Raw genomic sequence first — 23,520 nt, forward strand, 5'->3', positions numbered from 1 at the left:
TCTAGCTGAAGCAACCTGCCCGGTTCCCAGCTTGGGCACCACCAGGGCTGAGACACAGTGACTATTTTAAGATACAGGAAGGCTGACAACCTTCAAATGTCAGCATTTAGCAGTGGGCAGTATTTCAAATACTTACACAGCCACATCCCTTTCTGAGGAATTGCAGACATTAGGGCTTTTTACACCAGAACTGTTGTACAGAAGAGGAAGTGCTATCAAGAAGGGGCTGAACACTTCCCTCACTCACCCAAGTCAGGATGCCAAGCTCTGAGGATCACTACCGTAATTTCTGAACAAAATGGTATATTCAAGGACCTAAAATAAACCACAGGCAAGACTGGAGATAACAACGCTTTATTTGTACATTTCAGCAACAGGAGAAATAATAGAAGATGAAATTATCTGCTTTGTTGTAAAGTATAAAAACATTTAATTATAAATATTTAGCTAAAAAAGCGTGATTTATAAAATATAATCTGTGAAGATATATACACACAGTTTACTTGTTTAGCAATTCTTTCACCTGACATTAAAGAGTAGAGGTTTTTTTCTATTTATTATTCCACGCTCACAGTTTAGTGCTCACAGTTTAAGAAGCAAAACAGACAAGTGAAAAGACAACTGGTGAGTTTTGTTCTGGAAAGGAAAAAAAAAATTTAAAATGCACTAACTGGGGCAATAGCAGAGGCAGAATTTGAGCAAATCCATGTTTTGAGAGAGGTCTCTGAGGGAACACAGCTCCCCTGCCATGACCTAAAGTGTATATATCCAGACAACCAGTGGGCACTTTAACATTTGTGGGCAAGTTTCCTGTGTTTGCAAAAGAAAATAGCTAATAACATAGTGCAAACCCTCCGAATTCAGTTCAGCTAAACATGATCACCTCGTTGCTCTTCTTCAGCAGGGATTGCTCAGTATGCTGGGCTGGTGTTGTCTGTCATGACTCTAACAAAAATCAAATAACGTCACCTGCATGATTCAGGATATGAGCAAAGTTCCAAATAGAAAACCCCAGTGTGCCATCTGATTGCATTGTCTAGCTGGCAATATCCCTTAAAAACAGATACAGCTGCCTAAGGCTGGAAAATACAGTGAAGCCATACAGTACACTAAATGTGATGGAATGTGAAAGAAGATACATGGTCAGGCAACTCAGTTTTCTATTCCTCATTTAAGACAGAGCCAGCTTCCTCCCTTCAAAGTCTTGGGAAATCTCGCCTCTTATTGAGAGGTTTGTTACTATGGCACTTCAGAGAAGAAAAACTGGAAGACTCTCCAACATGCTGGGTGGCAGAAAATGCTACAGAAAGCGGTAATTAATTTGATCCATGTCCCTAGTAACCATCTTTCTCTCTTCACAGTGTTTTCACAGTGCCTGTGGCATAGGGCTTTGAGGAAGAAGAGGGAGTCAAGGATGCATGACAACACCCAACAGCAGCACAAACGTACAGGAAGTCAAGCTGTACTTTGTACACCCTGATTTACACAAGACCTCACTACTTGCCTGCAAGCAAGGAATGAATTAATATGGGGTTAAGAGAAAAAGGATTTATAGAAAAGAAGGAAAGAATGAAGTAGGCAAACATGACACTTGTCAGTGCTCACCCATGATTTGCTACCTGCTGTTTCTGCTTCAGGACGATGTGTTCCTGACAGTTCAGAGCAAACAGCACATACACAGCTCTTGTGATTCACATCATTATGAAAGCATAGTAACTGCAAGAGTTGTGCCCTTAGAAACTCAGGAGGATCTTCAGGAGAAGAAGGCTAGCAAAGCTGTGAGGAGTTTTAGGCAGGATCCAGGCAGTTCTCTCCAGGTAGAGCCCTGATCTGGGAAAGGTACCAAGTCATGTGCAATCTCAGAGTGCATATTGGCTGCTTGGTTACTGGGTAAATGCAGACTTTAACTCCCTGAAAGCTGCTCGGCGGTGTTTCCTTTCCTCCTCTTCACGCTTTCGCTCATCCTGCTCAGCTTTTATCTCTGCCTCAAACTTACTGGCTGAAGAGAGGGCCTGAACCTTTATAAGAGAGAGAGAAAGAAAATAGAAGAGTGTCAGGCCTTGCATCAGAGGGAGAGCCAGAGCCTGAACTACTCCCAGATGACAATGCAGAACTGTTTGCTGGACCTCCCTGTGCCTGCTGGGAAGCAATGTCAGGATGGGTCAAGTATTAATTACACTGCAGTGCTTGGGTATTTACACCCAACACCTGTTAGCTTCCTTGACTTTAACATCAACAAGAGAAAGGTCATTTACTAATAAGTCACTAACAAGTGACCCAAACAGTGCCATCAGTAGTGGGTCACATATATTCTTTCTGTAAGCAGGCAGCATAGCATAAGTCATGAGTACACAGTGCAGAAAACAGTTCTGAATCACAGCCAAATCTGAGAACATCATACTACACCACAGATAATCTGCAGATCAAAGAGACATTGTTTATTCACTGGCTATTTTTCCAGCTTTCATCTCAGTACATCTGCTGTGCAATAGCTGTGTTATGCTCTTGGGAAAAAACTTCTTATATAAACAAGCAGGATTATTTTCTCTCCAAGAGAGCTTTCAAAAAGGGTGCTTTGTCAGCTTCAAATGGTGCAAAGCTCTTTCTGCCAACCCTGGGACCCTACAGAATAATTTTGATTCCAAAGGTTACAGAGAGCTGCTTGAGAAAGAGATGTCTGAAATTGTATACTCCAAAATACGCCATTCACCACTGAACTCAGAGTGTTCTGGTTGAGGGAGGTTTTGCTAAATGGGAAACTCAGTCCCCATTGCATTAGTTTCCAGGATGCTTTTGTCTTTAAAAGCAGCCAGCCAGCTAGTCCCATAGAGCTCCCAGCCACAGGGACACCGGTTAGCCAGTCAGCTCTACCAGGGTAAGACCCACAGCAGAGATGGTGAATTAAGCTGTTCTAGTCTTGACTGATCTGCAGAGGAAGGCTGTAGCTAAAGTCCCACAAAGTTTGAAGGGAAAAGCTATGGCTGAGTTGGGGCAGGGAGGGGCATGAAATACGCATCCTTTTAGCTAGGGAGAAATCTGGCAGTATCTTCTACTGAAAAGCAAGCAGGGTCTGTGTCTCAGTGGCAATTAAGGCCTGTGTGCAGAGCTTTTTCATGTTCCTCTGTGCCACACCATACCTTAGCTTCAAAGAAGTTCTTGGCTCCTTTGACTCCCTCAATAGAGACATCTATCTCGGAGAGCTTCGCAAGGGTCAACAGGCCGCTGTCCTCCTCAAGTTCACCAGCTGCAGCTTTATGGAAAATCAGCAGGAACTAGCAAGAGAGAGAGGAAACATTCAAGTTGCTCACTGAGGCTCAAACAACTCAAAATGCAAACAGCACAGACATTTGCCTGGAGGGGACTGGAATTTACATTTCTGTTGAATGTTGCTGAGGAAACCAGGTCTACATAAACCAAGTGGCAGCACAGAACTTGTGCTCCAGTGCCCTGGCTCCAGTACACAGCCCTGCTAGCCTACAAGAGGTACAGATCTCATAGAAAAAGAGGGTTTCCTGGGGAGCAGAGCTCTGGTGAAGCATACCTCCTACCAAGCCCGGGCTGCTACATGGCCAGAGGTAGGCAGCCACCTCTCCACCTGCCTAGTACAACAGTATGGTAGGCTCAGATATACCTCTTTATGTCCCCACAGCCTAATGGTGTATTCACAAGTCCCCCACCAGCTTCTCCAGTGTTCTGGGGGCTCAGATCACACCCCATGACAACGAAAGCAGGGCAAAGATGGCCCTGGCTTACACCTGAACCCCAGGCTCTACAAACCAAGGTGCCAGTGCACTCCTGTTCGAAAGAACAGCAGCCCAGGTGTGTGCATGCCCTGGGATAGAGTGGCTCAAACAAGCATCCACAGAGCAACTTGTTTTGAAGCCTCTGTCCTGCACTGGACCACAGACATTTTACAAATCTGGATGGAGTCACTACAGCAGAGCGCATATTGGCAAGTGAATTCCAAAGGCAAACAAACAAAGAGCCTGTATTACACTCCAGGAAAGCACACTTTTGTTTTTACAAAAGGGACAAAACCTGCCTACATAAAAATAAACACCTCTGCACCACCTTCCACCTGCTAACCAAACTCCTGGTTAAGATGTGGGTGTTCTATGCATAATTTGAGAGGTCCTGTAACTCCCTGCTATTCTTGGCCACCCCAGGAGGTGTCTCAACACTTGGAACGGTGCGGAAAGAACAGAGACAGGGACAAGTCACCCGGGTACAAAAGGAGCACAAGCAACAAAGTTGCAGCACTGCACCACTTCAGTCCAGTGCAGAGGGCTGCACATACCACGTAGGGTTGCCTTGAGATCCATTTGCACAGGAACATCAACTACCTCTAGTGCTGTGCTCCTCAGACTACCAGGCTTTGGACTTTGCTTCTTCCTACGGAGAGCCCGAGCTATCCCAGAGGAGGGCAGCAGAGCCCCAGCATCTGCACTGAGCCAGCCCCTGAAGCACTCCCCTGCTTCAAGTTGCTCGCAGAAGCTGGTGGAGACGCAAAGAGTTTGGGAAAGCCTCCCATGGGGAAGGGTGTGGAGATGACAGCAGCGCTGGCTGCCCTTTCAGAGAGGCAGTATCACCAGGCATTGCTTCACACAACTGTCTTGTAACCCACATGTGGTCAGCTCAGAGCAGCCAGAAACCCAGCTGTGCTTGGGAAGGGAACTTCTCCCCCTCCAAACATACGTAAGAAATTAAATGATGCTCTGCTTAATGGGCAGAACATCCTGCTCAAAAAGAAACCAAATTCTCCCCAAGACATCCTCTCCCTCTGCTCAGATCCACTGGGCTCAGGCTAGTTCCTCCCCTCCTCCACCAGCGGGCATGGAGACACAGAGGGCTGGCAGCCAGGCTGGCATTAGTCATGGTTCCTCCTCACAGTTTCTGCTCCACCCTGTGAGTCCTGCTTCCTGGCATCGGAAAAGGGCAGCAGAGGCAGCACAATCCTGAGGTCTGGTACAGCTGTCACCCAGGGAGGGACTGGAAACACCCAGTCATGAGTACAAGTGTGCATGAATCATCCTGAAACTAGGGGATGGGCAGCAATCCTCCAGTGGAATATGGGCTGCCCCAGCCAGGAAGGGCAGGCTGTGTTAAAGGAAACCAGGGACTAAGCCACCAGTTGCAGCAGACACCGCATAACGTCAGCGAGGTGGACTATGGGGCACCATGCTGGTTTCCACAGGAGCTCAGGAGCAATCCTTCCTCGCATGTCAGCGCACTGCCTGCAGCTCACCCCATCAGTTGTTTGCCCTCGAGGCATCAGTCCTTACTAACTAGAGAACACTAGCAATCGCCATTCAGCTCCCATTCCCAGCCTGTCTCACACTCTTGCTGGGCCCAGGACACATCACATGCAGCTAAGCCTCAGGGAAATGTCAATAGAGAAGCAAAAGTGAATAATGTTGGCACCTTTAAAAGCTGTGCTCTCAAGGACAAGGTGACACACACTTCCCACCCCACTAACCTCAGAAGAGATAAGAGATGGATCTGCTCTCACGTCCTTCCTTCATGATCCAAGACCTACCCCACAGTGCCAGGTCTCAGAGCGATGCTGCAGTTACGCAGCCCCACTGGGCACCGTGCTGGCCTCAGGGATGCGAGGGAAGGTACAGGATTGACCAGCAGCAGCAGCCTTGCAACAGCTAGCCAGAAAAGCAGTGCCACCCAAGGCTGTGGTTTGCACCAAGCCTGCTTGCAAACACATGATGTGGGTCAGCATTTAAGCTGGTGCAGGCGTGGGGGGATTTTTATGGCTTCTAGATAGCAGCTACAATTAGACATTACTACGATAGCAACTAACTCTGGTTTCCTGTGGTAATGACGGAATTAGACAAAGGTGGTTTTTCCCCCCCCTCACTGTACCTAACATTTTTAAGCCTAAATTTCTTTGCTTGAGTCACAGAGGGAGTCTTGTGTAGTTAATTGTTGATGTATTGATGGACACTCAAAGGTCAGTGGTAGAAGGCAGCCTTCCTAACAGGGCCAGCAGTTCATCAGCAGCAAGTCAGAGCCATACGAGCCTGCTTTCCAGGTAACAGCTTACCTGGGATGGGAGGACATGACACTACTCAAAGCAGCAGCAAAAGGTGACCTATCACAAGTGAAAGAGGTCCTTGCCAATTCTCTGGCCAGGCCACAAGAAGCAAATCTTCAGGCAGGTATGTCAGGACTTGTTATTCTCTGGAGAGGCAGACAGGAGCCCTCAAGTGCTCAAGTCACACCCTGGTGAGTTCAGACACTCATTTAAACCAGGGTTTCTCCTTGTGTTGTCAGAATACTCCAAATCACCTTGGTCACCCTCCATGTGCTTGCTTGTCACCACCAATGGGAAGCAGAGTGGGACAGCGCTACGGGCTAGTTCAGACCTCCTCACCCACCAGGAAACCTGCTTCCCTGCCAGTCCTCTGCCCGAACAGCAGCTGGACACAGCACATCTGCAACAAGGCAGGAAGCATCCTGCTCCTCTCTACCATGGGAAGCTTTGGGTACATGCCAAAGCTGCCATGTAATTTGTCCCCAGAGCTCTGTCAGTGATGCTCCCTCATTCCAACCCATGTACCACTCAAGCTTGTGTTTGACCATCGTTTTGCATCTGGAGAGAAGCTACAACAGCACCAGCTGCCGTGTGCCGCATGCCAAGGGCTGGCAGCACAGGCAGCCCATGCCAGCTGATGGGCAGCGGTGCAGGGGGCTGCGCTCCAAACAGGTGGCAGCAAAAGAGGAGCTGTTCTGCCACTGGTGCCAGGACATCACAGCATCTTCCAGAGCCTTGAGGATAAAGGCACTTCTCTTTCACAGGAGATAGCCTCTGCAGCAAGCCCAGAGGCTGTCCCCAGCTCTTCACCCAGGGTGAAGGGTGGCCCAGGAGGCATGAAGAGAAACAGAGGGCTCCTCCAGCCCACACAGTGATTTGGCAATCACCATCTGACCTGGGGCCAAGAGCACAATAATATTCCTGCTCTGCCGGATTCTTTGCTACCCCCAGTTCACCTCTGACTGGGCACATCTCCTTCCCTGCCCAGAGGAGCTACCAGCTTAGGGCTTTCCTAGTGTGAACAGACAGGCTCTCGCTTCCCAGATTTACATGTCTTTCCCCCTCCTCTCTAAAGGCTGGGTGCTGTAACCCAACAGTCTTTGGCCTCTGTCTTCTACTGCTGCCCTCTTACAGCAAAAGAAATGCAACAAAACCCTTGGGAGACAAAAGCAGGGGAAGATGGTGTGACATGCCAGCACAGAGAGATGGTACAGCAGCTCTGTGACCTGTCAGTCACCCCTCACACCCCAACCAGCCCAGCCAGTCATGGGCAGGCCCTGGCTGCTCATCCTCCCTCCCAGGCACTGCCAAAGGTCTCAGCATTTCCATAATGAAGACCTCAACATCCTGAGCTGTGGAGAGCTCTGCACCTTTTCTCCATAACCAAACCCCCACCCTGGAGGAGGCATGGTGAGAGCACAGCCCCTGCAGAAACTAGGGAGCCCAGCTGCTCAGGGCCCATCACTGCCATCCCCTGGGGCAGGAGGAGGCAGGACAGGAGCACAGCCCTCACAACCGGTGCAGGACACAAGCAGCAATAGCCCTCCTGCTGCCTAAGGGGCTGTTGGTTAATTCAGAAATCCACAGTATGACACATGCTTCTGAGACAGCAATCAAAGCCTGGGACGAGGAGACGATGCAACAAGAGGCTTTGGTATCTGGGCTCCCCCTTCCTGCTGAGATGAGTTGTGTACCCTTGAGCACCTACAGGTCACTGCTCAAATTCCCTCTCTTCCTCCACCCAGCAGCAGTTCCTGGCCTGCCCACGCTGCTCCCAGTGGTCTCAGCACAGTGGTGACAGACAGATCTGTTTGCTGTGTGTCCCTGCTGAGCCAGCATGCAGTACCAAACTGCTGCATTACATGGTTTATTCCTTGCTGCAGGGAGGTGACCACCCCTCGTGAAGCTCGCTGTGGCTGGTCACTGCATGATGCAGAGAGGGACCCAACATAAACTGGAAGAGGCAGCCTCCTGCACCCCATGAGATGAGTTGCTCTGAGCAGAACCCTTGCGCTGCACCTGAAATGAGGCCCGAGCTGCTGTACTGCAGGAGCCCAGCAATGAGACCTTGTGACTGAAGGGACATGCCACCTCCAGCTACAGCAAGGAGTTCTGACAGCACTCCCAGGCAACTACAGCAGGGCTCAAATGTGCTCCCAAAGCAATCAGGAGGTTGGAGAGCTTTAGCACCAGGTACCATTACTGCCACATGGCGATGGATGTTGACACAGCTCCACAACTTGAGTTCCCCATGGCATGGGGAAGCTTGCCTCCTTCTCCACTGCACCCCACAGCTGCAGAAACAGAGGGGACAGGGCTACCTACAGCCAGACTACAGGGCCTGACTGCCTCCTCTCTCCACCCCACAGCCACAACCCTGTCTGCTCCTGCAGCCACCCTCACCTCACGGAAGCTGAGCTTCCCATCAAAGTCTTCATCCACCTCTTTGATCATGTTCTTCAGACCCAGGTGGGTCTGGGGGGCTCCCAGCTTTTCCATCATCAGCTTCAGCTCCATCAGGTCAATGTACCCATCCCGTCCTGAGTCATACCTGTGGGTTGCAAAGGGGAAAGGGTCAGCACTCATCATCCCCCATATCCATCTTCCCAGAAGAGGAACCGTGCAAATGGATAAAGTCACAGGGTGGTTCAAAACTTGGGGGAGAAGGGAAGCTATATTAAGCTCAGGGAAGTAGCTTGCAGCTTTCAGAGCTGTCTCATCAGAGAGAGAAGTGCTCAGGGGACCTCAGACCAAACCACCCACACAGAAGGAACATAGAGGAACTCAGCTTACCTCAGTGGGATTTCCATCTCACCCACTTGTGTGCCCAGCACACAGTTTACACCATGCACTGGCGCAGTGAGGCAAAGGCATGCCAGAGCCAGCCGCTGCCATGTCTCCTACTCGTTTCAAGGAGAAACAGGGAGCAGAGACCAACCAGAACCTCCCAGGAGAAAGCAGCTATCTTTCTTCATAAGCAAAACACACTCCCTCTAACTGTTAAGATCTTTCCTCTCCAACATGGTTTTATACTACACAAACACTGTGCTTCAGGGCAGCTGTTTATTCAGTGTCCCCAGGCAGAGCAGAAAGGCAATCCCGGGGAACTGCTGGCAGAGGAAACCAGTGCCCACCTCTAGAAGCAAGACTGGAGTGGGACCACGCTCCCAATGGAACACAAAGGACTGCAAGGACTCCTTGCAGGAGGAGAGCGCACCCGTGCAAGGGGCAGAGTGCTTTAGGGATGGTGAGGTCGTGACCCACTGTGCTCAGTCTGGGACTCAGTCTGTGCACCAATTCCTCCCCTGACATCTGCTGCGGGTGAGAGTAAAGCATCCAGCCCACCCAGCAACCAGCGCTTCACACCCACCAGGGCCATCACCGGGTTGCAAAGTCCAAAGGCTGGAGGGATGGGTGCCCCGCTGTCACAGCCCATTGACAGCCCTCTCTCATCCTGGTCCTGCCATCAGGGTCCAGCACAGAGCTGGGGGCTCGCATGGGAAGATGGGGCAAGGTCCACCAGGCTGAGCTCAGCCCCAGTGCACAGCCTGCCACTGCCTCCTTGCTTCCTGCCCTCCTTGCCACCATCTCAACCCTGACAAAGTTAAATCCTTTCAACCATTCAGAAAGAAAACCATAGGCACAGCACTGAAGCTTTCCCAGCTGGCAGGAGCTGGTCAAATCCTCCCTCCCATCATCTTTCATTGACTGTTAGCTCTCTTCCAAAGAAACGATGGCTGTAGCTGTCCCAGACAGAGATCTGCACAGTTGTGGTTACCCTGGAAGAAAGCCCTCTCCATCTGAGAAGCCTCACAGCCGCAGAGGAAGCTGTGGCAGAGGAAGGCACGAACAAAGCCACAGGCCCCAAGCTGCTCACAGCCATGGGCAATGTGAGGCAGGGCTGCAGCCAAGAGCCTTGCCCCTGCCTTCACAGGCACAGGATGTTGCTCCCCCAAACTGGGGTAGCCTCCACAGCTTTCCAAAGACCTCCACAAGCAGCTTTTATGCTCTCTGTGCCTCCCTGTTTCCAAGGGTCCCAAGCCCATAAGACCCCGAATGACAGGGACATCGCCAGGCTGGCACGCAGCCCCTGCTACCAGTCTGCCTGCACTCTCTGCACCCCACAAACCTGTGAACCCACCAGGCCAGACAGCTCACTAAAAAACTAGGAAAGAAACCTCTGCTGGATCAGAAACCAGGTCACAGACCGAAGACATCACAGGGCAGAAAAGCAGTGCATTCATCACAGCAAGGAAGGTGTCAGTTAATTAAGGCACACATTCACAGCATTACCCAGCCCAGCTCAGAGATGCACTTTCAAGACCTCACAGAAGTGTAATAAGTGCAATATTTAATTGTCAATTTGATTTTCCTTTAAGTTTGGGAGAACGGATGTGGAGGTGTTCCTCCAGAGTAAGGCGATTGGAGAGGTAGTGCCTTTGATCAGATAAAGCAGCAAAGCATATCGTGGCAGGGAGGCACTTGGGATTGGGGGTTTTTTTTGGGTCCCAGCAAGCTCACACTGCCCTTTGGCTGGGTGCCGAAGCAGGACTACACTGAGGCCCCCACCAAGGGCTGCCCATCCAGGGTCAGGACACTTGCCAGCCCCTCTCGGAGGCATTGGATAATGGAGATGAATGCAGAAGAAGGGCACATGCCCAGCCCGTGCCTGCCATGTTCATCTCACCCTTCTGCTATGGACGCTACCCGCAGGCAAACACCATCCCTTCGTGCCTGCCCTGGCCCTAAGCCCAGGGGTAAATGCACCATCTCGAAAGGGTTAAGCATGGGGCACAGCCTCAGGGCTCGTCATCCCTGCAGAGAGGCAGCACAAAGCCAGGATTGTGAGAAATGGGGTCTTGCCAGTGGCAGGCCACCACAGCAGAGCAGCACGCTGTACCAGTCACACAATGGGTGTTGAGCACACCAGGCCAGGATAAAGCTGGTGCGACCAAGATGCACCCCGAAATCGGGTTACCAGTCCCTTGCAATCGGGGACAGAGAGAGGGACATTGAAGCCCCTGGACGCTTGGTGCCCATCCTGCAGAGCAACAGCAGCACCCTGCAAACTGCTGCATTTCCTCCCTGCCCCCCTTGCCTCCTAGAACAGCCCAAGTATTTTAGGACCTGTGTACAGCCACTCGGCTGCCACGGAGCCAGACTATTTAGGGAGAGGCATATTTATAGGGCATGAGAGAAGGCGCAATTCATTCCCCATCACCCCCCTGCAGGCACAGGCACTCAGTGCAATGGGGCACGGTGTGGGCTGCACGTTGTTGGCCAGCCAATGCTCCCAGCACACTTAGCCTTACCAAAAACCCCACTGTGTGCCTTTTGGGAGCTCCCTTTCAGGGCCCAGGGCTCCAGCCAGCCCCTGATACCACTCACACCCATTTCCCTGCCTGCAGAGCAGCTCTGTCATGGTGCTAGACACCAGTGAGCCCTAACAGGGAGCAAAGGCAGAGCTGGAGGAGGGCACCAGGGCAAGTTTGGTCCCCAAATGCATCCCAGGAAGCCGTCCCATCCTGTGCTCCAGAAGTGGCACAGCAAGAGTATGCAGCACTCGGGTGCCTTGCTAGCCCTCTCAGCCCCCGCTCCTGTCACCCGCTGTCCTGCCATGACACTGGAGATTTGCTTCTTTCGGACTCAGAGCTCCCCAGGGCTGCAAGCCAAACATCACCCCAGTGATGCGCAGGCATTGCAGACAGAGGGGCTCTCATGCTGATGGGCAAAGACATCTCACATTGCAGGCAGACATGCAACTCCAGCAGCAAGTCAGTGCCATGGCGGGTCCCCACCTGCAATGGCTGGGACACCGCAGGCAGCCATGAGCACCACGGCTGACGCGATAAGGCTTTGCAGTGCCGCCGCAGCAGTGTTCCTGGCAGCAGATGAGACATAGGCAGTGGCTGCCAAAATCTGCTGCAACAAGGATGCGCCCAGATTCCCACACTGGCTCACTTCCACCCAGGCTGCAGAGCGTGCCTGGCTGCTGAAACACTGGGGGAGGAAAGCCGGAGGTGAAATTGGGGAGGGGGAAGAGGGAATACTTGCTGAACAGACTCGCTTAAGAGCAAGAAGTGTGTTACACATGATTTCTGCCCAAGTACAATCATTGTAATGGTGTTACACAGCACAGCTGGGGGTGAGTTACACCACAAAAGAAAGAAGTGCCAAGAAGGGAGGAAAAAGGAGATGCTGAGGACTGCATCACCTGTACCAACTCTGCAGCCTGAAAAAAAAACAAGGGGAGGTGGGAGGATAGTTGAATAAGAAATCCCAACTCCTGAAGGATCAAAGAGCAGTTTATAAACATTCATGGCTCTTGAGAACAGCTGGAAAGAAAACCTGCCCTCCCTGTACATGTTTGCTGTACCTGAGCTTGCTCCACACACTGTGGGCACCTGGACTTTGATCTGCAATTCCTGCATGCTGCAATGGCCTAAAACAGGCTTTGAAATAAAGCAGTCGGACTAATGGTGCTGAAGTAGTAATAATCTCCTCTTAAATATTTCAAAATCCTTTCTAAGTAGTACTTTATTCCCTCTGAGCATTGCGTTTCACCTTGCATGGAGAGGGAGGTGCTGATCTCTTCTCCCTGGTATCCAGTGATAGGACACATGGGAACAGTTCAACGCTGTGCCAGGGGAGGGTCAGACTGCACGTGAGGAAGCATTTCTTTACCAAGAGGGTGGTCAGACACTGGAACAGGCTTCCTGGAGAGGTGGTCGATGACCCAAGCCTGTCAAGTGTTTAAGAGGCATTTGGACAATGCCCTTAACAAGCTTTAACTTTTGGTTAGCCCTGAAGTGGTCAGGCAGTTGGACTAGATGTGATCATTCTAGGTCCCTTCCAACTGAAATATTCTAATCTGTTGCCAAGAGCTTTGGAAACAATTCCTCCCTACCAGGGTGGGGACAGGAACAGGCTCCTCAGCCCTGTGCAGCTCCATCCTTCCCAGGCCAGGCAGCAGGAGCTCTCCTGCTCCTGGAGGGACACAATGGCAAGACGAAAGTCTCCTCCAGCAAGATTTCCTCTGAGACGCTGGGCAAGACCTCGAGGCACAGAAGCCTGCAGGGCCCAGGCTGGGTGCTGGGCACCTGGGGTGGCTGAGTCCCCATAGGGATGACCTCCCTGAGACCACTGGGACTCCAGAGGTAGCCGGTCACAGACCACAGGTCACACTGGGAGCACGGCAGTCCTGGAACAAGCAGGTCTGCTGCAGCACATCTGACACGTCCCTTGGTACAGGGACACCTGGCAAGGGGCTCCCAAGTGGCTCCAGGAGGGCAAGGAGACATCACAGCCTCTCCCACCAGCCAGGCACAAGGTACTCATGAAACACATGGGCAACACGTGAAATACCCTAAATACAAAAGCAATAGCATGGCTGGAATTTCTCCACTCCCTCGCAGTGCGCAGATGAAGCCGATGGTTGTTCTCCTCCCCCCTACCGCCCTCAGAAAGGTCACTCCTGCCAGGCACAGCCTCACAGCCTGGCTTTCACCCCCCCCTCTGCCATTTCCCTGGACAAGATGGCACCAAGGGGAGCTGTGAGACTCCAGAGCTCCTGAGGGTTTGCTCACAAGACTTGGGGAAGGAAGGTTATCATGGTTACCACAGTCCTCACACATTGTCAGAATAGGCAGCTAATTAGGTCACATTATAATTAGCCTGAGCTGCAGACTTCCTGGTCCCTCTGCCAAAAAAAAAAATACCCATCCCGAGAGCTGCCTGCATCCAAGCAGCCCCCACAGGCTCCTGCACAGCCCCAGCTCCCGCAGCAGATACCCACACACCATCTCCAGGGGAATGGGGCCAAAATGGGGGGATGCTGCCAAGAGGAGGCTTGGACAAGAGGGGGAAAAGTGAGCCCAACCATGGCAGCAGGAGCATCGTTTCTGTTTTGGAAGGATGCTCCCAGCAGCACACAGCACCTAGATGGAGCACTGGATTTTGGGAAGTCCCATGTTCAGATAAGCCCTTTGCTTCCACCCTTGGCACATGGTGGTCACAGCCACCAGCCATACCATGGGACGCCCTGACAGACACCATAGCAGCCGCTATCACCAGCAACTCCCTCTTCCCAGCTGGAGCACCCTTACCCAGCCCACACCATGCCCAGGTCCCACAGGCTCAAGTTTAGTCTGAATAACAGATTTACAGGTCCCACTGAACTGGTAAGAAACACTTGCGGATGGGAAGTCTGACAGCAGAACCCTGGCAAACTGTGACAGTGAGAAGATAAATCCTTGTCTGTCAAAGGCTTATTTTTTACCATTAGTAAGAAAGACCCCAGGTTATGGTGCCCAGGGCCAATAAGCCATACAGAGAATAAAAGCCTTAATCACATTAACTCAAGCTCTGACTGGCAGGAATTAAGGGGAACATTTCCTCTCCTCCCTGGATCACGTGGCATTGGCCAGTACTTGAAACTGGTCACTGAGAGCAGATGGAGCAAAGACCAGATCCTCTGCCACCACTAACATCAGGTGCCTGTAAGAGAGTGAAACCAGGACAGGGTTTTCCATCCACCTGTCCGAGAAGCACAGGAGAGCACGGGGAGTGCAAGCCCAGCTTCTGCCCTTTTTGGCATGACTGGCTGGTGCTCAGCTGCAGTAGTCCTCACAGGGCACACAATGTTTTCCAGCTACATTGACCAGCTGATTAGCATTCAACAGCAAAGCCTAGGTTTCCCGCTTACAAGGCTGGTGTTTAATGAGCTCATTGTTGAAAAATTCGGCTGCAATTCAGCTCTTCTACTTTCTATTTCCCAAACCACCACTGTTCCTCTCCTTATCCCTATTGAGGCAGTGCCGCTGCCCACTTCGGGCTCTTGCCCACAGCTTTTGAACACTACAGCTGCCAGCATGGTTTGTCCTTCTGCCCTCGCAGCACCATGTCTCAACCCTTTGCAGAGTGGGATCCCCTTTAACTGTCATCAAAAGGGGCACAGCAGCGAGCGGAACAGCATTCTCACCCAGACCACCTCCCTTCCTGTGCCCAGTTGCCAACACAACGCTGCCCCTGCAACAAAGAACTCTGGTGAGCTCACAAAAGCCCATCGCCTTGCCTCCCACAGTAACAGCCCTGGCTGGGGCTAGCAACACCCTGCAGCATCAGGAGGTGGAAGTGTTCAACCAGGCTCTTGGTCTCCTCGCAATGACCCCAGCCTCCAGGGCGCCCAAGGCAGCTTCCAGGTAGGAAGTTGAGGACCTAGCAAGTTACAAACCCTGTTGCGGTCACCTCTGTGAGCTGAAGAAGATCTTTGTGCCTTGCCGTGACAGCCCACGTAGCACCTCTGTGGCACTGCCTCCTCGTGCCTGGCAGCAGCTCACCCCCAGTCTGGCAGCCCTGCCTGCCTGCGGCCAGCTGGCTCATGCGGCTGCCTGCCCAACCCCTCTCCTTGGGGCTGGGAGAACATCAGTCCCCGGGAGCGCAAGGTTTTGTGGTGCTGGAGGGAAACCTGAGCACAAGTAACCAAAGCTGCCCAGGCACAGCCCAACTGCAGGAGCCAGGACAAAACTCATGGGGGAGAGATGCAGGCTGGATCTTGGCCCCAGGAAGGGCCAAGCCTTTCTGCTTACAGCAGCAGCTCTCCACATTGCCACCAGCAGCTTGACTTTAACACAAACCTTCCTGCTGGGAATCCCGGCCCCCAGGAAGGGGGAAGCAAGAGGAAGCTGTGCTCAAGCTTTGTTTGGGTGCATGAGAAGGAGCAAGCACAAGGCCTGGCAAACAGAACCCTGGATGGGGATCCAGCACTGCCTGCCAGTGCCAGCAAAGCTGCTGGGGATGTTCGGGGTCCCAGTGGCTGCAGGCAGATGCCCAGCGTCGCTGCAAGGCCCCAGGACCCAGACCCACCAGGTGCCACAGGGGGTGGGGCAGCAGCACCTGTGCTCTCCCAGCCCCCTGTCCCACCCAAAGAATCCCCCAAAGCCACAGCTCGGGGGTGCCACCACAAACAGCCATCGTCCTGAACCCGGGTTGAGCAGAGGCAAGCCCAGACCGCGATCTAAGCGCGGGACTGAGCCCCAGCTCCGGGTCAGAGGCAAACCCTACGAACCTCCTCCCCCCGCCCCCCGCCAAACACACAGGGACAATATCGGGATCAAATGGCGCTGGTAACCCGCCGCAGCTTCTTCCAGCCCGACCGCAAAACCGCGGAAAAATGCAATCATCTCGCCAAGAGCAAGCAGGCTCTCTCCAGATGTCCCCCCCGGGGAAAAGCTCGGGGAGTGTTTGCGGAGGAAAAGCAGAGCCCAAAACCCGTCCTCCCCCCTCCCCGGGGGGCGAACCCCCGCTCCCACCCCACTCACAGGCGGAACATGCGCTCCATGTCCTTGATCTGCCGGCGGCTGAACTCCTTGAACTCGGTGTAGGGGTTGAAGACGGCGGCCCGCCGGGGCTGCGCTGCCCCCTCGTTGATGTCCTGCCGCCGGCAGAGCTTGGCGCTCAGCTCCGCGCCCGCGCTGGCCGTCAGGCAGCTCCGCTCCGCCTCGTCCCCGGCCGCCTCCTCGCCCCTGCCGGCCGGCCCCGCCGCCGCCTCGCCCTCCACTGCCGCCCCGCTCTCCTCCAACTGCAACCGCCGTTGCAGCTTCTGCGCCAGCTCCTCCGAGGCCATGGCCCGGAGCTGCCCGGCCACCGCGACGTCCTACCCCGCTCGGCTCCGCTCCAGCCGGGCTCGCCTGTCCCGGCCCGCAACTTTATTCCCTCACTCAGAGGGAGCGGGGCGGGACGGGGCGGGACGGGGCGGGGGGAGGCCGGGACGGGGCGGGCGCTTAAGGAGGCTCGGCGGCAGCCCCGGTGGTGGGGGGGGGCTCGTCCGCGCGGGGGGCGGTCGCCCTACCTCCCCCTCCCCAGGGGTACCCCCTGCGTGTACACCCACAGTCGGGTGCAACCCCGCAGGCTGACCCCCTCACCCGTACGCTCTCTCACGCAGGAATCACCCCTGCTCAGGTACATCCCCACAGACTATCTCCCCACAGGTACCCGCCTCCCCAGACAGGGAACCCCCCCACTCAGATACATCCCCATGCTCACCCTCCCACGCACCCCCCAATGAGCCCCCTGCGCCCCACTCCGCGGCACGACGCCGGCCCCGGAGTGCACAGGCCACGGACACCCCACAGCCGCTGACTGCACCACCCCGTTCTCCGGCCTGAGACGAGCCCCCAGTCCGGCCGGGCCCCCCCCCCGCGGCCGGGGAAAGCAGACAGGCCACGCTGGCTCCCCAGGCACCCCGCAGCCCACCCCACGCCTGCAGGGACGGCGAAGGCCAGGCTTGCCCCGTGCCGGCGCAGAGGGACCCCTTAAGCCCCTCCATGCGCCTCCCCTCTCTTATCTCCCTGGGCTAAAATTAACCCAGGACAAAGCTCAGCTGAGCTCCGGCCTCCCCCTCCTTCTCCGGAGAGCACGGAAGACGGGCGGCCCCTTTCCGCCACGCCGCTCCCCTTCCCCGGGCCGGTGCCCAGTGCCATCCCTGCCGTTCCCTGGCCTCGGCGGGGCACAGCGGCGTCCCTCCCCGGACTGTCCGACCCTGGCCCGGCTGATCGGAGGCTGATGTCGACCCCCGAGATGGGATCAGGGCTGGAGTGTAGCGGTTTAGGGTAGCTGCTGATGGGATTTACCCACCGGGGAGGAGGGGGAGAGGAAAGCATCAGCTCGCACCGGCCGCCTGCTTATGGCTCCTACGTGCCCGAGCCTGTGCATCATGGGGAACCTGTCCCAGCGGCTGTGACGTGGCTATTTCGCACCTCCCGGCGGGTGCTAAGCAGCTCTCTGACCCTACCACAACGTGGCGACCTACAGCGGATACTCCTGGGCAAGGTCATTCTCACCAAACCTCCTCAGAAAATTACTGCTGAGGCCGTTTGCAGAAACCCTGCCTGCTACCTCCTGCTTGGGCATGGCATGGGATGGCTGCAGGGTCACCACGCTTGTGGCACGGGAAGGCCACTGCAGGTGTATCACACCAAAACTGCCTGAAAACAAAGCTGCCGAGTGGAAGGGATGGCATGTGCTGTGCCCACACTGCTTTGCCTTCAGACACTGCCACATCCATGGTGGAGAGCAACTTCTTCCACTCAAGGGGTATGGCAAGGAGAGCTGGGAGGTGCTGCCAGGACACTGGCCACCCTGGAGACTCATGAGCAAAAAGGTGCTTCTCTGGCTTGCAGGGTGTGCAGAGACCAGAGTAGAACGACGGTGAAATCAGCAACAGCACAGCCAGGTTGCCATCTGCTGGAAATAAATTTGAGGGGTAGGAGATGGCTGGTAAATAACATGAGGAAAGACACAATCATCTGCAAAGTGGAATTGGTACAGAGATGGCACAATAACCGGGAGGGCAAGCGTAGGGACCTGTTTTAAGAATGCTGATGCGTATCTCTGACAACTGGGTACAACCATAGCAGTACACTCTTGCAGTATAAAACAAAGTACAAATCAGACAATCTGCATTACAGACTGTAGAGCGTGGGGTGGGAGCGCGGCTGTGGTCACCCGAGAGGGCTCTTTGCGGGGCAGGGGTGCGTGGGGATGTGAGCGGGTGGTGCCGGGGGTCATCGTGGTGGGGCAGGCGCGTGTCGTGGAGGCGTGCCGCGGCTCGGCGTGGGTCGGCGAGGCTGCAGCGTGGGGTGGGAGCGCGGCTGTGGTCACCCGAGAGGGCTCTTTGCGGGGCAGGGGTGCGTGGGGATGTGAGCGGGTGGTGCCGGGGGTCATCGTGGTGGGGCAGGCGCGTGTCGCGGAGGCGTGCCGCGGCTCGGCGTGGGTCGGTGGGGCTGCAGTGTGGGGGGGCAGGAGCGTGGTTGTGGTCACCCGAGAGGGCTCTTTGCGGGGCAGGGGTGCGTGGGGATGTGAGCGGGTGGTGCCGGGGGTCATCGTGGAGGGGCAGGCGCGTGTCGCGGAGGCGTGCCGCGGCTCGGCGTGGGTCGGCGAGGCTGCAGCGTGCGGTGGGAGCGCGGCTGTGGTCACCCGAGAGGGCTCTTTGCGGGGCAGGGGTGCGTGGGGATGTGAGCGGGTGGTGCCGGGGGTCATCGTGGTGGGGCAGGCGCGTGTCGCGGAGGCGTGCCGCGGCTCGGCGTGGGTCGGCGAGGCTGCAGCGTGGGGTGGGAGCGCGGCTGTGGTCACCCGAGAGGGCTCTTTGCGGGGCAGGGGTGCGTGGGGATGTGAGCGGGTGGTGCCGGGGGTCATCGTGGTGGGGCAGGCGCGTGTCGCGGAGGCGTGCCGCGGCTCGGCGTGGGTCGGCGAGGCTGCAGCGTGGGGTGGGAGCGTGGTGCCGGTGGCCCGAGGGGCCTGTTTGCGGGGCAGGGGTGCGTGGGGATGTGAGCGGGTGGTGCCGGGGGTCATCGTGGTGGGGCAGGCGCGTGTCGCGGAGGCGTGCCGCGGCTCGGCGTGGGTCGGCGAGGCTGCAGCGTGGGGTGGGAGCGTGGTGCCGGTGGCCCGAGGGGCCTGTTTGCGGGGCAGGGGTGCGTGGGGATGTGAGCGGGTGGTGCCGGGGGTCATCGTGGTGGGGCAGGCGCGTGTCGCGGAGGCGTGCCGCGGCTCGGCGTGGGTCGGCGAGGCTGCAGCGTGCGGTGGGAGCGCGGCTGTGGTCACCCGAGAGGGCTCTTTGCGGGGCAGGGGTGCGTGGGGATGTGAGCGGGTGGTGCCGGGGGTCATCGTGGTGGGGCAGGCGCGTGTCGCGGAGGCGTGCCGCGGCTCGGCGTGGGTCGGTGGGGCTGCAGTGTGGGGGGGCAGGAGCGTGGTTGTGGTCACCCGAGAGGGCTCTTGGCGGGGAGAGGGCTGCCTACGGCCATACCACCCTGAGAACGCCCGATCTCGTCTGATCTCGGAAGCTAAGCAGGGTCGGGCCCGGTTAGTACTTGGATGGGAGACCGCCTGGGAATACCGGGTGCTGTAGGCTTTTGGTTTTGGCCTTGGCGGCGGGGCGGCCCCTCTTTTCTTTTCTTTCTTTTCTTGCTGCGGTGTTGCGGGTGGAGGGGCAGGTGTGTGCGGCTGAGGGCGGGGGTCGTGGCGGTGGGGCAGGTGTGCTCTGCGACTGCCTGGCGCTCGGCTCTGTGGGTGGGTGGGGCTGCAGCGTGGGGTGGGAGCGCGGCTGTGGTCACCCGAGAGGGCTCTTTGCGGGGCAGGGGTGCGTGGGGATGTGAGCGGGTGGTGCCGGGGGTCATCGTGGTGGGGCAGGCGCGTGTCGCGGAGGCGTGCCGCGGCTCGGCGTGGGTCGGCGAGGCTGCAGCGTGGGGTGGGAGCGTGGTGCCGGTGGCCCGAGGGGCCTGTTTGCGGGGCAGGGGTGCGTGGGGATGTGAGCGGGTGGTGCCGGGGGTCATCGTGGTGGGGCAGGCGCGTGTCGCGGAGGCGTGCCGCGGCTCGGCGTGGGTCGGCGAGGCTGCAGCGTGGGGTGGGAGCGTGGTGCCGGTGGCCCGAGGGGCCTGTTTGCGGGGCAGGGGTGCGTGGGGATGTGAGCGGGTGGTGCCGGGGGTCATCGTGGTGGGGCAGGCGCGTGTCGCGGAGGCGTGCCGCGGCTCGGCGTGGGTCGGTGGGGCTGCAGTGTGGGGGGGCAGGAGCGTGGTTGTGGTCACCCGAGAGGGCTCTTGGCGGGGAGAGGGCTGCCTACGGCCATACCACCCTGAGAACGCCCGATCTCGTCTGATCTCGGAAGCTAAGCAGGGTCGGGCCCGGTTAGTACTTGGATGGGAGACCGCCTGGGAATACCGGGTGCTGTAGGCTTTTGGTTTTGGCCTTGGCGGCGGGGCGGCCCCTCTTTTCTTTTCTTTTCTTTTCTTTTCTTGCTGCGGTGTTGCGGGTGGAGGGGCAGGTGTGTGCGGCTGAGGGCGGGGGTCGTGGCGGTGGGGCAGGTGTGCTCTGCGACTGCCTGGCGCTCGGCTCTGTGGGTGGGTGGGGCTGCAGCGTGGGGTGGGAGCGCGGCTGTGGTCACCCGAGAGGGCTCTTTGCGGGGCAGGGGTGCGTGGGGATGTGAGCGGGTGGTGCCGGGGGTCATCGTGGTGGGGCAGGCGCGTGTCGCGGAGGCGTGCCGCGGCTTGGCGTGGGTCGGCGAGGCTGCAGCGTGGGGTGGGAGCGCGGCTGTGGTCACCCGAGAGGGCTCTTTGCGGGGCAGGGGTGCGTGGGGATGTGAGCGGGTGGTGCCGGGGGTCATCGTGGTGGGGCAGGCGCGTGTCGCGGAGGCGTGCCGCGGCTCGGCGTGGGTCGGCGAGGCTGCAGCGTGGGGTGGGAGCGTGGTGCCGGTGGCCCGAGGGGCCTGTTTGCGGGGCAGGGGTGCGTGGGGATGTGAGCGGGTGGTGCCGGGGGTCATCGTGGTGGGGCAGGCGCGTGTCGCGGAGGCGTGCCGCGGCTCGGCGTGGGTCGGCGAGGCTGCAGCGTGGGGTGGGAGCGTGGTGCCGGTGGCCCGAGGGGCCTGTTTGCGGGGCAGGGGTGCGTGGGGATGTGAGCGGGTGGTGCCGGGGGTCATCGTGGTGGGGCAGGCGCGTGTCGCGGAGGCGTGCCGCGGCTCGGCGTGGGTCGGCGAGGCTGCAGCGTGGGGTGGGAGCGCGGCTGTGGTCACCCGAGAGGGCTCTTTGCGGGGCAGGGGTGCGTGGGGATGTGAGCGGGTGGTGCCGGGGGTCATCGTGGTGGGGCAGGCGCGTGTCGCGGAGGCGTGCCGCGGCTCGGCGTGGGTCGGCGAGGCTGCAGCGTGGGGTGGGAGCGTGGTGCCGGTGGCCCGAGGGGCCTGTTTGCGGGGCAGGGGTGCGTGGGGATGTGAGCGGGTGGTGCCGGGGGTCATCGTGGTGGGGCAGGCGCGTGTCGCGGAGGCGTGCCGCGGCTCGGCGTGGGTCGGTGGGGCTGCAGTGTGGGGGGGCAGGAGCGTGGTTGTGGTCACCCGAGAGGGCTCTTGGCGGGGAGAGGGCTGCCTACGGCCATACCACCCTGAGAACGCCCGATCTCGTCTGATCTCGGAAGCTAAGCAGGGTCGGGCCCGGTTAGTACTTGGATGGGAGACCGCCTGGGAATACCGGGTGCTGTAGGCTTTTGGTTTTGGCCTTGGCGGCGGGGCGGCCCCTCTTTTCTTTTGTTGCTGCGGTGTTGCGGGTGGAGGGGCAGGTGTGTGCGGCTGAGGGCGGGGGTCGTGGCGGTGGGGCAGGTGTGCTCTGCGACTGCCTGGCGCTCGGCTCTGTGGGTGGGTGGGGCTGCAGCGTGGGGTGGGAGCGCGGCTGTGGTCACCCGAGAGGGCTCTTTGCGGGGCAGGGGTGCGTGGGGATGTGAGCGGGTGGTGCCGGGGGTCATCGTGGTGGGGCAGGCGCGTGTCGCGGAGGCGTGCCGCGGCTCGGCGTGGGTCGGCGAGGCTGCAGCGTGGGGTGGGAGCGTGGTGCCGGTGGCCCGAGGGGCCTGTTTGCGGGGCAGGGGTGCGTGGGGATGTGAGCGGGTGGTGCCGGGGGTCATCGTGGTGGGGCAGGCGCGTGTCGCGGAGGCGTGCCGCGGCTCGGCGTGGGTCGGCGAGGCTGCAGCGTGGGGTGGGAGCGTGGTGCCGGTGGCCCGAGGGGCCTGTTTGCGGGGCAGGGGTGCGTGGGGATGTGAGCGGGTGGTGCCGGGGGTCATCGTGGTGGGGCAGGCGCGTGTCGCGGAGGCGTGCCGCGGCTCGGCGTGGGTCGGCGAGGCTGCAGCGTGGGGTGGGAGCGTGGTGCCGGTGGCCCGAGGGGCCTGTTTGCGGGGCAGGGGTGCGTGGGGATGTGAGCGGGTGGTGCCGGGGGTCATCGTGGTGGGGCAGGCGCGTGTCGCGGAGGCGTGCCGCGGCTCGGCGTGGGTCGGCGAGGCTGCAGCGTGGGGTGGGAGCGTGGTGCCGGTGGCCCGAGGGGCCTGTTTGCGGGGCAGGGGTGCGTGGGGATGTGAGCGGGTGGTGCCGGGGGTCATCGTGGTGGGGCAGGCGCGTGTCGCGGAGGCGTGCCGCGGCTCGGCGTGGGTCGGCGAGGCTGCAGCGTGGGGTGGGAGCGCGGCTGTGGTCACCCGAGAGGGCTCTTTGCGGGGCAGGGGTGCGTGGGGATGTGAGCGGGTGGTGCCGGGGGTCATCGTGGTGGGGCAGGCGCGTGTCGCGGAGGCGTGCCGCGGCTCGGCGTGGGTCGGCGAGGCTGCAGCGTGGGGTGGGAGCGTGGTGCCGGTGGCCCGAGGGGCCTGTTTGCGGGGCAGGGGTGCGTGGGGATGTGAGCGGGTGGTGCCGGGGGTCATCGTGGTGGGGCAGGCGCGTGTCGCGGAGGCGTGCCGCGGCTCGGCGTGGGTCGGCGAGGCTGCAGCGTGGGGTGGGAGCGTGGTGCCGGTGGCCCGAGGGGCCTGTTTGCGGGGCAGGGGTGCGTGGGGATGTGAGCGGGTGGTGCCGGGGGTCATCGTGGTGGGGCAGGCGCGTGTCGCGGAGGCGTGCCGCGGCTCGGCGTGGGTCGGCGAGGCTGCAGCGTGGGGTGGGAGCGCGGCTGTGGTCACCCGAGAGGGCT

General features: G+C 58.1%; 1 protein-coding gene and 3 non-coding genes across 4 annotated transcripts; 3 read left to right on the forward strand and 1 right to left on the reverse strand.

The window, feature by feature from the left end:
- Positions 1-338: 338 nt before the first annotated feature.
- Positions 339-16,782, reverse strand: EFHD1 (EF-hand domain family member D1). The gene is made up of 4 exons (XM_075032104.1): positions 16,366-16,782; positions 8,450-8,597; positions 3,138-3,272; positions 339-2,018 (listed from the first exon to the last, which is right to left on the reverse strand). Exons 1-4 carry the CDS (start codon positions 16,668-16,670, stop codon positions 1,884-1,886), a joined length of 723 nt encoding a protein of 240 aa, XP_074888205.1. The 5' UTR covers positions 16,671-16,782; the 3' UTR covers positions 339-1,883.
- Positions 16,783-19,833: 3,051 nt separating this feature from the next.
- LOC142033479 (5S ribosomal RNA) lies at positions 19,834-19,952 on the forward strand. Its single transcript, XR_012651194.1, has one exon. It is a non-coding gene; the product is annotated as a 5S ribosomal RNA (ribosomal RNA).
- A 702-nt stretch (positions 19,953-20,654) lies between these two features.
- LOC142033491 (5S ribosomal RNA) lies at positions 20,655-20,773 on the forward strand. The gene has a single exon (XR_012651205.1). It is a non-coding gene; the product is annotated as a 5S ribosomal RNA (ribosomal RNA).
- Positions 20,774-21,949: 1,176 nt separating this feature from the next.
- Positions 21,950-22,068, forward strand: LOC142033502 (5S ribosomal RNA). Its single transcript, XR_012651216.1, has one exon. It is a non-coding gene; the product is annotated as a 5S ribosomal RNA (ribosomal RNA).
- Positions 22,069-23,520: the final 1,452 nt, after the last annotated feature.

Source organism: Buteo buteo, chromosome 7, assembly GCF_964188355.1.
Source record: "Buteo buteo chromosome 7, bButBut1.hap1.1, whole genome shotgun sequence".
In the NCBI taxonomy this organism is placed as follows: Eukaryota; Metazoa; Chordata; class Aves; order Accipitriformes; family Accipitridae; genus Buteo; species Buteo buteo.